The sequence below is a fragment of the Empidonax traillii genome, unplaced genomic scaffold, assembly GCF_003031625.1.
Source record: "Empidonax traillii isolate 1590-97213 ecotype Southwest subspecies unplaced genomic scaffold, ASM303162v1 scaffold94:size1391941, whole genome shotgun sequence".
Taxonomy (NCBI): domain Eukaryota; kingdom Metazoa; phylum Chordata; class Aves; order Passeriformes; family Tyrannidae; genus Empidonax; species Empidonax traillii.
Genome location: NW_020955287.1, coordinates 368,605 through 383,706, shown reverse-complemented (window position 1 = coordinate 383,706; position 15,102 = coordinate 368,605). Strand labels below are relative to the sequence as shown.

The 15,102-nt window shown below is 41.4% G+C and overlaps 1 protein-coding gene across 1 annotated transcript; it reads left to right on the top strand.

Annotated features, from left to right (window-relative positions):
- The first annotated feature begins 907 nt into the window (after nt 1–907).
- On the top strand, nt 908–10,167 carry TYMS (thymidylate synthetase). The gene is made up of 7 exons (XM_027881779.1): nt 908–1,141; nt 1,604–1,677; nt 2,894–3,068; nt 5,171–5,272; nt 6,279–6,454; nt 8,668–8,739; nt 9,645–10,167. Exons 1-7 carry the CDS (start codon nt 970–972, stop codon nt 9,780–9,782), a joined length of 909 nt encoding a protein of 302 aa, XP_027737580.1. The 5' UTR covers nt 908–969; the 3' UTR covers nt 9,783–10,167.
- Nucleotides 10,168–15,102: the final 4,935 nt, after the last annotated feature.

The window sequence follows — 15,102 nt, the reverse complement described above, 5'->3', positions numbered from 1 at the left end:
GACCATGGCCAGGTACAGTCTTTCCTTAAATACCTCCAGAGATGATGACCACCATCTCTCTGGGAAGTCCTTTTTGAAGTCTAATCACCTTTCTGTGAAGAAATTCTTCCTGATGTCCAACCTAACCTCCCATGGCACAGTTTAAAACTATGCTCTCTTGCCTTAGTTGCCTGGGAGAAGAGGCCGACCCCCACCTTGACACAACTCCTTTCAGGGAGTTGTAGAGTGATAAGGTCACTTCTGAGCCTCCTCCAGGCTAAATAACACTGGCTCTCTCAGCCACTCCCTGTAGGACTTGTGCTTGAGACCTTTCACCAGCTTCATTGCCCTTATCTGCACTCGCTCCGTGGACTCTCAATGTCCTTTAGAAGCTCAGGTCAAGGTAACGCTGCTGCAAGGTGGAAGAAGAGCTGTCCCTGGGACATGGCACTGCAGGGGCACCAAACCAACGACATGGGAGGGTGGCATCAGGTTGTACCCAGGGCTTTGGTGGTTCAGGATATCCCAGCTGGGGGGACCCACGACCAAACATCACCAAGTCAACTAGACCATGGCACTAAGTGCCACGTCCAGTGTTCCCTTGCTGCACCACCTCCCTGGGCAGCCCATTCTGGTATCTCCTCGCGCGTTCTGAGAAGAAATTCTACCTAATGTCCAATCTAAGCAAGTTGGTATAGTTTGGAGCACCGACCCTGGCCAGGTGCTTGGGACAGCTCCTCCTTCGGGGGAACAGAGCCCGCGCCCCTGGGGGCTGCGGCGCTGAGGAACGCCGGGCGCGGGGAGGGACGGAGAAAGAGAAAAGAGGGAGCAGGATGCAGCGGGGCCGCTCCGCCCCTCGGAGCCGCTAGGCGGGAAAGCTGGGTTTTGGCGGGCTCGGAGCAGCGGCAGCAGCAGAGGCGGGCGGGAGCAGGATCAGGACCGCCGTGCAGCCGGAGCCCAGCCCGTCCCGCAGGGAGCCTCTCGCCCGACATGCCCGCAGAGGGGGATCTGATGAGCGCCCCCACCGCCGGCCCGGGGCTCGGCGAGCCGCAGTACCTGCAGCAGGTACGGCACATCCTGCAGCACGGCCACCGGCGGCAGGATCGCACCGGCACCGGCACCCTCTCCGTCTTCGGCATGCAGGCGCGGTACAGCCTGAGAGGTGGGCACCGCCGGCTCCCGCGGCCCCTGCCACGGCTCCCTGCCCTTTGCTCCCTGTCCCCGGTCTCCTGCCCCTGCCCTTTGCTCCCTGTCCCCGGTCTCCTGCCCCTGCCCTTTGCTCCCTGTCCCCGGTCTCCTGCCCCTGCCTTTTGCTCCCTGTCCCCGGCCTCCTGCCCCTCACCTCTGCTCTCCGTCCCCTGCTCCCCGTGCCCCTGCTCCCTGTCCCTTCTCCCTGCCCGCCGGGATGGGTGTTGGAAGGTGTCACACGCCATCTTGTACCCCGGGGCTGACCCCCCTCCCGCCCGCCGAGAGAACGGAGTACGAGGGTTACACATCCTCTCCCAGCTCCTCGCTGCGTATCCAAACCTCTGAATGTCATAGGGTGGCCTTGAGAAAAGCCTAAGTCAGTTCACCCTCCGCGAATGGTCGGTCTCCTCTGACGCTCTAAAAAACTCTTTTCCAGATGAGTTTCCGCTGCTAACAACGAAGAGGGTATTCTGGAAGGGAGTGCTGGAGGAGCTGCTGTGGTTCATCAAGGTTCGGTGTTTGGATGTCTCTGTGTGTGCTGTGCCTGAGAGTGGGATAAATGGAACGAACTAGTGTGGAGTGGGTTAAGGGATTTGGGGTAGCTGCAGGTGCTTCTGTTCCTGAGAGAAGTGCAACCACCTAATATTTTAAGGACACATGGAAGGCCATTATTTTCGATACATTCTGTCTTTTAGTGCAGACTTGCTAACAGTGCACTCAGAAGAGTTTTCCTTTTATTTCTTTTTAAGGGATATAGTCTGAAATAGTGAGGGCTTTTGCTGATTTGACTATACTCCACAGTTATAAAACTTAATACAGTATCTTTTCTTAGTGTTTGAATAAAAAATAATATGAAATAGATAGTAGGCAATTTAGTGATCTGCTTTTTAATATTGCAGTAGCTTTTACTGATTTGAACAGAAAGAAGCAGTGCAGAACCATGGGTGAAGTGAGATTGATGTAAACACTACGCATTTCAGCAGCAAAAAAATGACATCTAATAGAGCTAATAGCTGTAGGTAGAATCATAAAATTCAGCTATAGATAATACATTAAAATGTAAGTGTTCCTTTATTTATTGTGCAGGTATGGGAAAGTCTTCCTAACCATTTGCTACGTAGCAGGCCTGAAATATTCGTTTTTTAAAAGCTTTGTTGTTGTTTTTTTTTTTCAAATGCAAAAGACTAGACACTCCCCAAAACAGCATAATTTCTGTGCTGAATTTTGAGTGTGCTGATTTGGACATGTTTCAGGATTCAGCGACGTTTCTCTGGGTCATTTTCACATTTTTGTCGTTTTAACAAAAGGATTTTTAATACCTTAAGCTCATTATAGGTGGCTTGGCAAAGGCAGTGCCTAGGCCGTGCATTTTTTGTTAGTCTGTCTTCACCCATCTGTAAAGTAACATCTTGTTCTCTGCAAATGTGCTTATGAAATAGCATACCGCAGTTGACCTTGAGGCTGTACTGTTTGTGCATTCCCAAAGTTAGGAGATTCCTGTGTTAAACAACAGCAGCATGGTTATTCCTCAAACTTCATCCCAGTATGTTGCTCTCAATCTTTATTCTGTCCATGTGCAAGAACCTCATCCAGTACGTTAATTAGACTGTTCATCCTTTGTAAGTGGAGAAATGCTGTAGACTAGAAAAGCTTAAAGCAGCTGTTTCAGATAATGCCCTCAGTGTTGGAATTAGGAGGGAGAATTCTTACTGTCTGTGTTTTGTAGGGTTCTACAAATGCCAAAGAGCTCTCTGCAAAAGGTGTGAAGATTTGGGATGCTAATGGGTCACGTGAGTTCCTGGATAAGCAGGGTTTCAGCACCAGAGAGGAGGGGGATTTGGGACCAGTGTATGGTTTCCAGTGGAGGCACTTTGGAGCAGAATACAAAGATATGCACACAGGTAATTACGTGCAGATACAGTCTTGATTGCTTAGTGAGACAATTGTGATACATCATTTTCAAAACCCTTGAGTTTTGTTAAGGGACCAACTGTGAACTGATAAATAGTGTTTCAGAGAGTTAATTCAACTTTTTTTTTTCTTACTCATTCTAATTATCCTGAAATATGTAGCTTTGTATATTGTAGTTTGACATTTGTAGAACTGATGGATCATAAGGCATACACTGTTATTCTTTTATCTAGAGCAGATATGGTCACTGATAGCTGGAAGGATGTGTGGTTCTTGCAGTCCAGAAACCCAAGCTAGCTCCATTTGATAGCTGTGAAACATAGGCTACCATCTCCGTATACCAATGCAGGGTCCAATTTCCGTGATACTGTTGTACTGGAAAGAACTGGCAGTGCACTACATTCACTGGAGATGGGAAGAGAGAGATTTTTTCTGTTCTGCAACAAGTTATGATATGATGCAGTACCTGTTGGTATTACTTTCTGTTGAACTGGTTCATTAAACTTACTCTGAAGTGTGTTGCTGGCTCTTTTCTAAGTCAGTGAAGGGGAAGATGTAGAAAAAATTCTGAGGACTGCCCATATCTGGTGTAATTTTGAACTCGGATTAACAACATGGTTAGTTATCTTGGTGGGGTTTTTTGTCAATACAACGTCAAAATGAAGCTCGCATTAGTTACAGACTTGGTATTGGCATGTTGACTACTAGTTTTATGCTAACACAAATGGTGCAAAATGTGAACTGGCACATCTGAAAACTTAGTGGAAAGGTTCAGAGCTCCTTAACTTAGAAGGTCTGAGGCAAAACATTGGGTGGAAAAAATGAATAAGATAAATTCCCATGGGTTTCATTACTAATAGATTTTCTTAAGTTGCATTACTAATGGATAGGTAATTAGCTTCAGGAACTAACATAACAATTTGACAAGGCTTCTGGCACAGTATTGCTGGCAGAAGGATTTCCTGAGCTGCTAATTGTGTTACAGAATGACCACAGAATATTCTGAGTTGGAAGGGACCCACAAGGATTATCAAGTCCAACTCTTAAGTGAATGGCCCTGATGGGGATCGTGTATTACTACTTTGCTTGCCAGCCTAGGTCTCCCTGTAGCCTAATTTGGTGTTGCTGCAATAAGTTATCAGAAGAAAGTAGTTACCAGTCATGCTGATTCATTGGCATGAGTCAGAACACTGATTAACAACTAATGACTTTTATTCTGAAATCCATTCTGATGGTCAGTTAATTTCAGTAAATTTCTTATATAACTGGAATTGAGCCTAAAATTCAGCCTTCAAGTATCATTGGGTGAAATGTATTATCCTGTGCTATACATGATTAAAGTTCCCTCCTCACTTTAAGTGCTATGGAAATTTAGTTTTCCTACATGACCTTATGAGAGCTAGATGGGTGTGTTTATTTATCTGTCAAGAACTTTGTACTTTTGAGCCTGTAAAGAGTGCTGCTATCCCTCAGTGCTGGTCTGGGCATAATTGAATTTTTTTTTTTTAATAAGGAGCACTGTAACATGCAAGTTTAACATCTAGAAAAACATTTGAATCCAGAAGTGCAATAAACTATTTAGTTTAAATACTGTGAATGACAGGGTGGTAATATCTTGTCCATTCCAGAACAGCTCTTTTCCTAATGAGGTAACAAGTTGTCATGAGGGAAATAACATTCTTTAGTCAACTATTTTTTTGTATTGCAACTTTTGTTTCTTGGGATTTAGTGATTATGCAGACTTCTTAGTTGATCTTAAAGAATGTCAAGTTGTTAAGAATGGAAAAAGTGTTCTAAATAAGAATAGTCCTATTTCAGCAATTGCTAAAGGTAGTCAAAGCACACAGAAGAGATGGGGGGACATGTCAAAATGCCATCATGAAAATTTCACAAGCTTAAAAGCACCCTAAGAAACACCAAGAATAGCCTATACTTAGAGTGTGCCAACTAATTAATATCACTTTCAAAGTTGCAATAGAATTTTCAGAGGTTGTCATTTCAGTATTACTTTTCAGTGGGATGTGGGCTGTGTTAAAAAAATATCATGACTCGAATCTGTTTGGTTTAGATCTTATTTGGTATCTTTCTCCAGATTATTCCAACCAAGGAGTTGATCAGTTGCAAAAAGTGATTGAAACAATCAAAACCAATCCAGATGACAGAAGAATCATTATGTGTGCTTGGAATCCAAAAGGTATTGAAAAGCAGAGCTTAAGTGAATGCAGTTGTACATTATCTTGCTGTATGCTAAATTATGTTCTGTTCTTCTCTCCACAGTCAGCTCCATTTGGTGTCCTTATTCTTTATAAAACTATCAGAAATGCAGTAAAAATGACCAGGCGTTATAAGTTTGGTTCTCTTTCTACTTAAGTCTCGTGCTCAGACCTCAAAAATATTGGACCATTTCTTCAAAGTTTTATTTTACAGTTTAAGTAAACTTTACAAAATCCTTAAAACTAGAGAACAAAAATTTTATTTGTGTTGTAATCATTGAACATAGGTTGTTTAGATATCAATTCATTCTGTAGGGCTACTTCTAAACAAGAGCTGGTGCAAGAGAATGTTTAACTTCACCAGTGGTGGATCTGTGCTCCAAAAAATCCACTGATGTGTGAAAGGGTCTGCCACATGCTGTTACTGTTATTTTTAAGGTTAAGCATTCTCAGATATCAGAAGATAACCTGGTTAAAGTTTTTCCTGCCAACCTGCAATTGTGCTATTTGCACTTTTTAATTGTAAATAAACACTAAAAAGATTTGTTTTCTGATTTTTTTTTTTTAATTGATCATTAGTTTTGTATCTCAACAAGCAGCAAAGTCACATTTCAATGGGAAGGGAGTAAGATGAAGCAGTTGAAAGTTGCTTTAGGGAACATGCTTGGTTTTACTCTTGTCTTCCTTTAGGGAAATCAGCTGTCCCACCGAGGTGAGTAGCAGTAATCTGCAGCGCAGCATTATGGCATAAATCTGTTATGTGGGATATCAGTTTGTGACTTTCTGGTCATGCAGTCCAGGAGACAGCTTGTCGTGACCCGGCCTTAACTGCTTGGGCAGCAGGTGCTTATAAACAAGAGAAACAAGCAACAGAATGACAATGCTGTTCGCTCCCTACTGTATCCCATTACATGCTTGTTTAGGTTTTCCATCTTCTACATTCATAACATGCTGCTACTGTTTTTTTTTCTGTACTGCAATTCCTAGATATTTCTCAGATGGCTTTGCCTCCGTGCCACGCCCTTTGCCAGTTCTATGTTCTAAATGGTGAATTGTCTTGCCAACTCTATCAGAGGTCTGGAGATATGGGACTAGGAGTGCCTTTCAATATTGCCAGCTACTCACTGCTCACATACATGATTGCCCATGTCACAGGGCTAAAGGTAGGTTATTTAATCATTTTACTTAATCTTGTCTGAGAAATGAAGGACTAAAAGACAGGACTCTTCATGTCATGTCCAAGAAAAACTGGAATGAAAATACTGTTGGAAATATTGCTGAAATATGTCTCTAAAAGGGCCCTGTGAATTTGATGTGAATTGCCTCTGGTTTGTACGGGCAGTTAGGATCAGAAATGTAAGAATTCTTAAATTAAGGTTAAACAGACAGAAGATCCTTCAGCTCATGACCATGTCAAAACTAGCCTGTTCAGTAGTCTGCTTCTTAGAAATCTGAACAGACCACTTGTCCTTATGGGATAGTAACATACAGGTGGTTAAATGTTGTAGGATATGTTTACTGGAAGCAAACAGTAGCTTAGAATCACAGAATCAGCCAGGTTGGAAAGGACCTCTGAGATCATCAAGTCCAACCCTTGATCCACTACCACCACAGTCACTAGACTATGGCACTCAGTACCACATCCAGTCTCATCTTAAAAACCTCCAGGGATGGAGAATCCACTGTCAGGGGTGGACCAGAAGAGGCCTACAGAGAGTGGAGAGAGATGCAGAAAAACTGGAAGGAAGGCTTAGAGGAAGAGATCTCTCTAGAAGACTTCTAGCAGTTTCAGCTGTGCAGAACTGCCTGGGAACCAGCTACAAGGCCACAGCCTTGCAGTTTCCCCTGTCCGTGCACCCAGAACAATCCTTCCATTATTCCCCTAGCTCTCCCTTCCCCCTGAGTGACCTGACATATTCCTATAGCCTATCCCTCCAAGCTCCCATATCAGTAGCTCTCAGGATTTGATGTTCCTAGCCGGGGTCCTACCTCTATTCCTGAACCTTCTGTATTCCCCTGTATAAAAGCTGTCTTCTTGTTTTAATAAACGGCCATTTTGTGGGTCATCTTCTGCATGACTCATCTCCCATACAAAATGTGTCACTGGGTCTTGTCGCAGGACCCCTGAAACCCGCGATAATCCACCACTTCCCTGGGCAGCCCATTCCAATGCCTGATTACCTTCTCTGTAAAAAATTTCCTAATATCCAACCTAAACCTTCCCTGGCAGAGCTTAAGACCATGCCCTCTTTTCTTACTGATAACTTCCTGGGAGAAGAGACCAACCCCCACCTGGCTACAACCTCCTTTCAGGGACTTGTAGAATGTGATGAGGTCTCCCCTGAGCTTTCTCTGTTGCTGTCAGGGTTTTGATTTGGGTATTCTGCCCACCTAACATCCAGCTATAATTTCAGCTAGGCATTTCTTTGATTTCCTACTGTAGGTGATTATGTAGAGTAGTAGTGTGTGCTCAAATAGCTCCTGCCCTGACTTCAGAGATATATTTTGACAGAGAAATTAAAAATGCTCAACAATCTTGTACGTAGGAAAACTCCTTTTCTTTAGGGCATGTAAAAATTATACTAGTAAGGCCATTTGTGCTTGATCCTCCTGTGGCCAGCAACATGGAGGGGAATTTAAAATAAGGAAATAGGGAAGAATCAGTCTTCACAGCAATTGCAAACAAAGGAATTAGTCCAAGGTACTAGTCCATGTTAGTCCAAGGTAAAGTCCACAAGGCAGCTGTTGTCTCTCAGCCATTTTGTCTCACAGTTTTGGTGGTTGTCAGTGTAATATATCCAGGGGCTTATCTACACTGGTCAGAGGGCAGTAAAATAGCTTGTAAAACTTACGTGACTTAGATTGCTCAGGGGCTGTGAAATCACAGAACTTTCAAACACATCTGGATGCTTGATAAGTGCTTTGGGGTTTAGACTGTGACTGACACCTCTGATGCTGCAAAGTACAATGTTTAGTAGAGGCTAAGGCAGCTGCTCTGAAACCAGCTTTGGCAAGTCATACTTATTAGAAGTAAAGTGTAAAAGCTGGATGTTGCTGTCATGTCTGTTTCCGTCTTGGTGAGCAGATCAGTAGTGTTCCATTCAATACCAAAGCAGGTATCCTAGCAGGATTTCAAAGGTAAATTTTTTGGTAAGCTAGTGGAAATTTCATTACGTTTTTCATTAATTATGCAGTAGTCAGGGAAGCTACTGTCCTTCAAAGTTTTCAAGGATGTCTTGGCAATACAATCCAGTACAAAAGCTGCAATTCCACTCTAGATGTAAGGTGCTAGGGATCAATACTGTAAGCATTGTAATGTTTTGCTTTCTTGAAACCTGACTGTTTGAAACCCGCATGTATTCTTCATTCTTTTCAGCCTGGAGAGTTCATACACACTTTAGGAGATGCTCACATATATCTGAATCATGTGGAACCTCTTAAAGTTCAAGTAAGTACTTACTCTGTATTTTTGTATTGTTTCATCTTCCACAATGCTTGTACAATGCAGAATTATCTTGGTATTATAAATATCCCTTTGCAAATATTAACTTGTGTGGCCTTTCTTCTAATTTCTACCCTCATAATTGTAATATCCTAATAAATGTAGTATTCAACTCAGGTTGCAAACAAAAATACAATACAAACATGACTGAAATGTACATTAGTGTACTACTTTAGAACCAAGGTGGAGATCCAGAATCTACTCCTACTTTTGGCTTCATCATGTCAAAACCTTAGAAAATCTTTCTGCCTAATCCAGGTAAACACAAAATAAAATGTCTTTGTAGTACAGCAGAAAAGGATAACTTACCAATTCACAGAGTTGATTAATATTACTATTTGGCTGAAAAAGTCTATGTTTTCTTCAGTAAGTAATTTGTTGCAGTAGGAAAAAATCAGAATTCGATTTGATTTGACTTAATTAGGATTGACTGTCCTCACTATTTGTATGGTTCAAAACAATTCAGAGAACTAGTTATTGGTTTGGACCCAAATGGTCCTGTGAGAAACTGCAGCACATTTGATGCACATCTGGGTCAGAGTTTCCAATTTAGTTTCCTCTGGAAGGAATATAATCTGTAGCCACCAGAATTGCTTTGCCAGCTGGAAGTGCTTGCAGTGCACTTGGATGATCAGGGAATTCACTAGAAAATTATGCTACTGTCCCTATGAAAATACTAAAGTAGATTCCACCTAACAATATTAAAATTTTCTTCCCTTCTTTTTTTCTTAGTATAAGTCTTCTTGGTGGGGAGGGAAAGTCTATATAGTATAATCTGAATTGACATTGAGAACACAAAATCTTTCCTTTCAAGTATTAAGCTTTATACAGTAAGCTTGCTTTTATTTCAGCTTCAGAGGGAGCCAAGACCTTTCCCCAAACTCAGAATTCTTCGTAAGGTTGAAGACATCAGTGACTTTAAGGCAGAAGACTTTCAGATTGAAGATTATAATCCTCATCCACCTATTAAATTGGAAATGGCTGTTTAATGCTATAAACCAGCATTAAATATTTATGTGGAAATGTACCTAAGCTACTTAGTTTTTCTAAAGTGATGGGGCTTTTATGTACTTCAAAAGATATCTACTTTATTATTAAAAAGAAATAGATACTAGGAGGCCAGAACTGCCTTCAGTACTAACCTGTAGTTGTACAGAACAGATGATTCTGCCTGATGTACTGTGCAGACATTAACCCAGCCCTAAGTTGTTAGTGAGCTAGTTTTCCACGTTTCAGTTATCAGTGGCCACTTCCATTACCATTCAGTTACTATGAGCACTTGCTTATGTGCTTGATATAAAAGAGGATTTCTTCAGGGTTGGAGAGTTTTTTAAATATGTTGTAAAGAGTATATGTTTAATAAAGCTGTTTTTAAAAAAATTCTGGAAGGGATGATGCATATTTAATTTTGCTGTGTTTGTTTATGTTTAGTAGTAAAAAAGAGTTGAAAAGCAAAGGGTCTTGGAGGGTAAGATCTATCAAGAAAAAACAAACTTCCCATGGTCTTTAGAGATGAACCATCAGGAGGACAAAAGATCTTAATGGAACCTTGCCTGAAATGCAGTCTCTGCATAACATCTCTGTAGCAGCAATATTTTTTATTCCTCAACCCTACATGAATGATTAATTTGATATAAATCAAATAGAGTTCTAGTTAAACAGAAGTTACCAGATAGCATTAGTAATCAGCTATCTGTCATCATTTAAAACCAGATCCCACAAAGATGTGGACTAAGTTTGCAGCCTGGAGCAGTAAAAGCTAGAGGTCGTAGTATTTGTAGGAATAGACTTTATTAATTTAATCTTAGCAGAGTTCAGCTTTTATCTCTCCTTACCCTTGCAAGTTTTGCTTTAACTTCAGTTCTTATAAAATTCCTCTTCAGAAATGTGAATAGATCTATGGTTATAATTCAGACACAGCATATTCAATACATATTTGAACACATGGAGAAATGCATAGTAATTTTTTGATTAAATTTTAAAGGTAGTAAATTTGTAAATATTGGAAAAGTGTACAGTTTCAGATAATTCTAAAAATTTGATAATCAGTGTACTTTAATTACATTCACTCAGTTATGGCACGTGCTCCTCCTAATAAATTCCATCTCAGCTCTACTAGTCTTATGAAGTCACCTTCAGCTAGTCCAGGTGTCATCTACATTAATGATATATTCCAGCTGTAGATTGTCAGTCGCTTCTTACCATGTGCATACTTTTGTAAGCTAAAGGCTCTAAAGTGTTTTTACAGTCTTCTAAAGTACAAAAAAATCCAGTTTAAGTTGCAAATTAAGTTAACAGTTCTGCCTACACTTAGCAAGTTAAGTTCCTTTTGCTGGAAACCACTTTATGTAACACTGCAGATAAGGTGGAATCTGCAGGACATTTTAGCAGTTGTAGCCAGAGAGGATGTGAAATAAAATGCTGGCCTCAGGCGTGACTAGTGGGAATTAGCAGTCTCAGTGATCTTCTCCAGGACAGGAATACGTAGCCAAGAGAAGAATTCAGAATGGGAATCATTTATTTCCTTTCATAAATTAAAGAGGAGTTAGGTGTATGGACATACATAGCATACCTTAACAGATCAATATATATCTCTCTGGAAGAGCTATTACTTTTTAGTATAAGAATTAGCTAGAACTTCACTGTTTTCTTTTGTCAGCACAATTTGCTACCGATAGCAGTTGTTGAAGCGAAACTTGTACCTTGAAGACCAAGAAGGTTTACGGTGCTCAAAAGATGAGAAAGACGTAAAAAGCAGACTTCATACAGCACAGTTTAATGTGAATAAAAGTGAAAATGCATTTTAAAATTCATAGACTTCTATGAGCTTTTATAAAAAAAAAAAATATTCAAAGCACTGCTGCAAAGATGACTAGTATGACTGCAGACCCTATTCAGAACAGTGTTTTAGACAAAACATGGGACATTGCTAGATCATTTTGGGAAGCTGTGAAAGGGACCCGTAGGCCTACTGAGAGAAAGGGTTGTTCTTGTACTTATTTCCTGATGAATAAGCTATCCCAGAAGCTCACAGTTTCTCACACTCCCCTGCTGATGACTTAGAGCTCTACAGGTGGGATTAGAAGTCAGTTCCTTACCAGCTCTGCATATCTAGTATTTCTGAATCTTTGGCATTTGCTGTTGACTGCTACACTCATTCTGCCCCACCATTGGGACTTGAAGAGATTCCTGTCTTCTCTAATTCCTCCTCCAGATGCATCTTTGTATCATTTCTCCACTTTCCAAAGGCAATTCAGTAACTTGGAGATAGCAATTAAATTTCTTACCCCTTTGGTCAAATACCAACTTCTACTTTCTACTTCCTTAGAGAAACTTTCTTTACCCATATTATTTCTGACATATTTTGATATATTGCAAAAGTGGCTTACTGCGATACCACAAAGAATATTACTTATCTGATTATGGCAGATGAAGGGTCAGAAAAGAAAGAATGGTTTCTGAATTTTGAGACAAACATCTGCCTGATCAGCCATCAAAATCAATAGTCTGTTAACGAGCCTGACTTGGTGAGTTTGCCACCCTAGTGACTGGTGTCTGTGAAGTGCCTGAATTTGGAATGCAGCCCAGGTTTCAAGTCCCTTTTTCAAAACCACAAACGGTTCACTTTCACCTGCTGGAAGTCTAACCCACACTTCTGCCTTCCCTTGGTAGACCACAGAAAGCTGGGCTTGTGGAGTAGCAACACAAATTTGTGCTGTGACCCTTATGCTGTGACCACCATGTAGCAACATATTATTTAAGAAAACAAAGAGCAATCACCATAATAATTCACTACTGCATTTTTTTTTTTTGTATAACTGAACTGTTTACAAGCCTTTCGGTTACTCAGATATGTTCTTACTAGGGATGATAGTCCCACACCAAGACATCCAAAGCCCTTTGGTCAGCCTCACATCATGACATGAAACAAAAGAATATTACAGCAGTGCATGCAAGCTTATGCTCAGAATTCACAGGCATGATAACTGAAGAAACTAATCAGACTGGCTTGAAGGGTGGAGAGAGAAAGATTTTCTCATTGCTGCTGCATTTTGAAGAGCATTACTCTGAGACTTTTTGGCCATCAGCAGCACAGACAAGTTTTCATTCACGCTTCCCAGCTGCAGCTGTCAGTTTGGAGATAACTCAAGGCCTTGGCTTGTAGAAGCTGTGTAAATATCATTCAGTTGTGGCAGTGTAAGGGAAAAAATGAAAAGTTGAGACCTGAAATCTCCCAAATTAACATATTCCAAGAGCTGCTGGCAACTCATATAAAAACATTTGTACAGTGTCCCTCCTGTGTGTGTCTCTATAGATGCAAATTGTTTTAATTACTCCATTTAAATGACAGATCACATAAGAATTTGGTTGAAGTGAACTTCAGGGATGTTGGCAATATTAAAAATCAGCTTATACTTGTAATGTTAAGAGCACTACACCTGATACAACGAAGTGAGGTACACTGAAAAAAAAATCAATATGTGTACCAAAAGGCATAGTCCTCCTGGAGTGAGTTTGGAAATTACTGCCCTTTAACTGGATGTTGAATCGCGTAAGTGAAAGTGAAGTGAAAATACCGAGTCAAAATGGCTGTTCCATTCCAGGCCAAGGACATGGGTTTAATGTGCACAAAGGCACGCTGAATTTGTAGTGAAACGATTATGTAATGCTCACACAAAGTGATCTGGCAGCTCTGCCAGATAATTGCCTCACAGATTGTCTCAAAATCTTTTTAACATTTAGGCTCCTTTAGGAGCCAACTCACCCTTTTGGTCATCTAACTGTGTCCACAGGCAGGAACTTGGGGTACTCTGGGGATGGGATTCAGCATGCTCAGGACTGCACAGCTTTGGGATGTGCTTGCCTTGGTGAATGAGCAGCTATTCCCATTTTGAGACAGCTGAAGTGAATATAGCAATGATTGTGCTGTTAGGAAATCATTCCTCCTGGAGTCTACTCCAGCCAGATGAGAGATGAACTCATAGAGGAGATACAGTTGGATGAGAGTCAGGATTCAATTTCTAGCTGTGCTAGAGATTTCCTGTCTGGAACTTGGCTAAGCTGTTCAGTCAGTTAAGGCCTCATATTAATTTCCCATGTTTCTAGTACAGATAATTGTATTCCCCTTATTCATGGGGGAATTCTGTACATAAATACATTAAATGCTTATGCGGTCTTAGATGTTATGGTGAAAAGAAGAGAAAGGTTATACAAATCATCAAGCAAAGCCAGTATTCAGGACCAACCTTTAATTTGTAAAGCAAGGCTATACTAATGGGTAATTAAAACCCATCCTAATAGATGTTCATTATAAAACACCCCCCTCTGCAAATTAGGTATCCTGTCTGCTGGTAGACAACAGCTGAGAGCAAGAAGTACAATTAAATATGTTGATAGCAGGGCTTGGCATGAGAAACTGGCAGCAAAGAAATTATGCTAATGTCATCACTGTTTCCAATTGCTGCAGAGAACCAAGAGTTTGTTAATTCACATTGTTTGGCTCTGTAGATTTGGTGTCAATACTCAGAAAAAGGATGGATGAAAATAAAAACCAGTTTACTCTAGGCTGGACACTGGTGTTCTAAAAGGTTCTAATTCTAATAGACCAGCCTGTCTATTGACATCTCACTACTTACAATATATCCGGGAGTTGGTTCTGGTCTTTGGACTCATTAAAAATATTTCATGCATAATGTACTTAATTATGGCTGATGGCCCTGACTTAAGTATTAATACTAGCAATGAGTTTCCTTGGGGAAAAGAACAGGTTTCAACCTTTTAAAATAGCTATGTACCAGACAAATTCCTCCTTAGGACAGGCAGGGCACTGAGCGCACTGACAGACCTCGCCATGACCAGTCTCACACAGGGCTCACTCCCTCTGTCCGCAGGCCTTAGTTTCTGCCAGGGTTGCATAGCAGGTAGTATTGGGTCTGGCTGAGCTGGAGTTCATTTCCCCACAGTAGCCCTCACAGTGCTGTGCTTTGCTCTGGTAGGTTGAAGGGAGTTGATAACACACCGGTGTTTTGGCTGCTTCTGAGCAGGGCAGGCACAGCATCAGCACTGTAACATTCCTTCCTCAGTCGAGGACAAGGTCCTGGGAGGGGACCCAAGTAGGCCAGCTGACCCAAACTGACCAAAGGGATGTTCCAGGCCATATGATGTCAGCTCAGATATAAAAGCTGAGGCAAGGAGCAGGATGGTGGGCATTCATTGTCTCCAGTGGCTGCCTGCTGAGGAACCATCATGTGCGCTGAAGCCCTGCTGCTTGGGAGTGGCTGACCATTGCTACCCGTGGGAAGTAGAGAA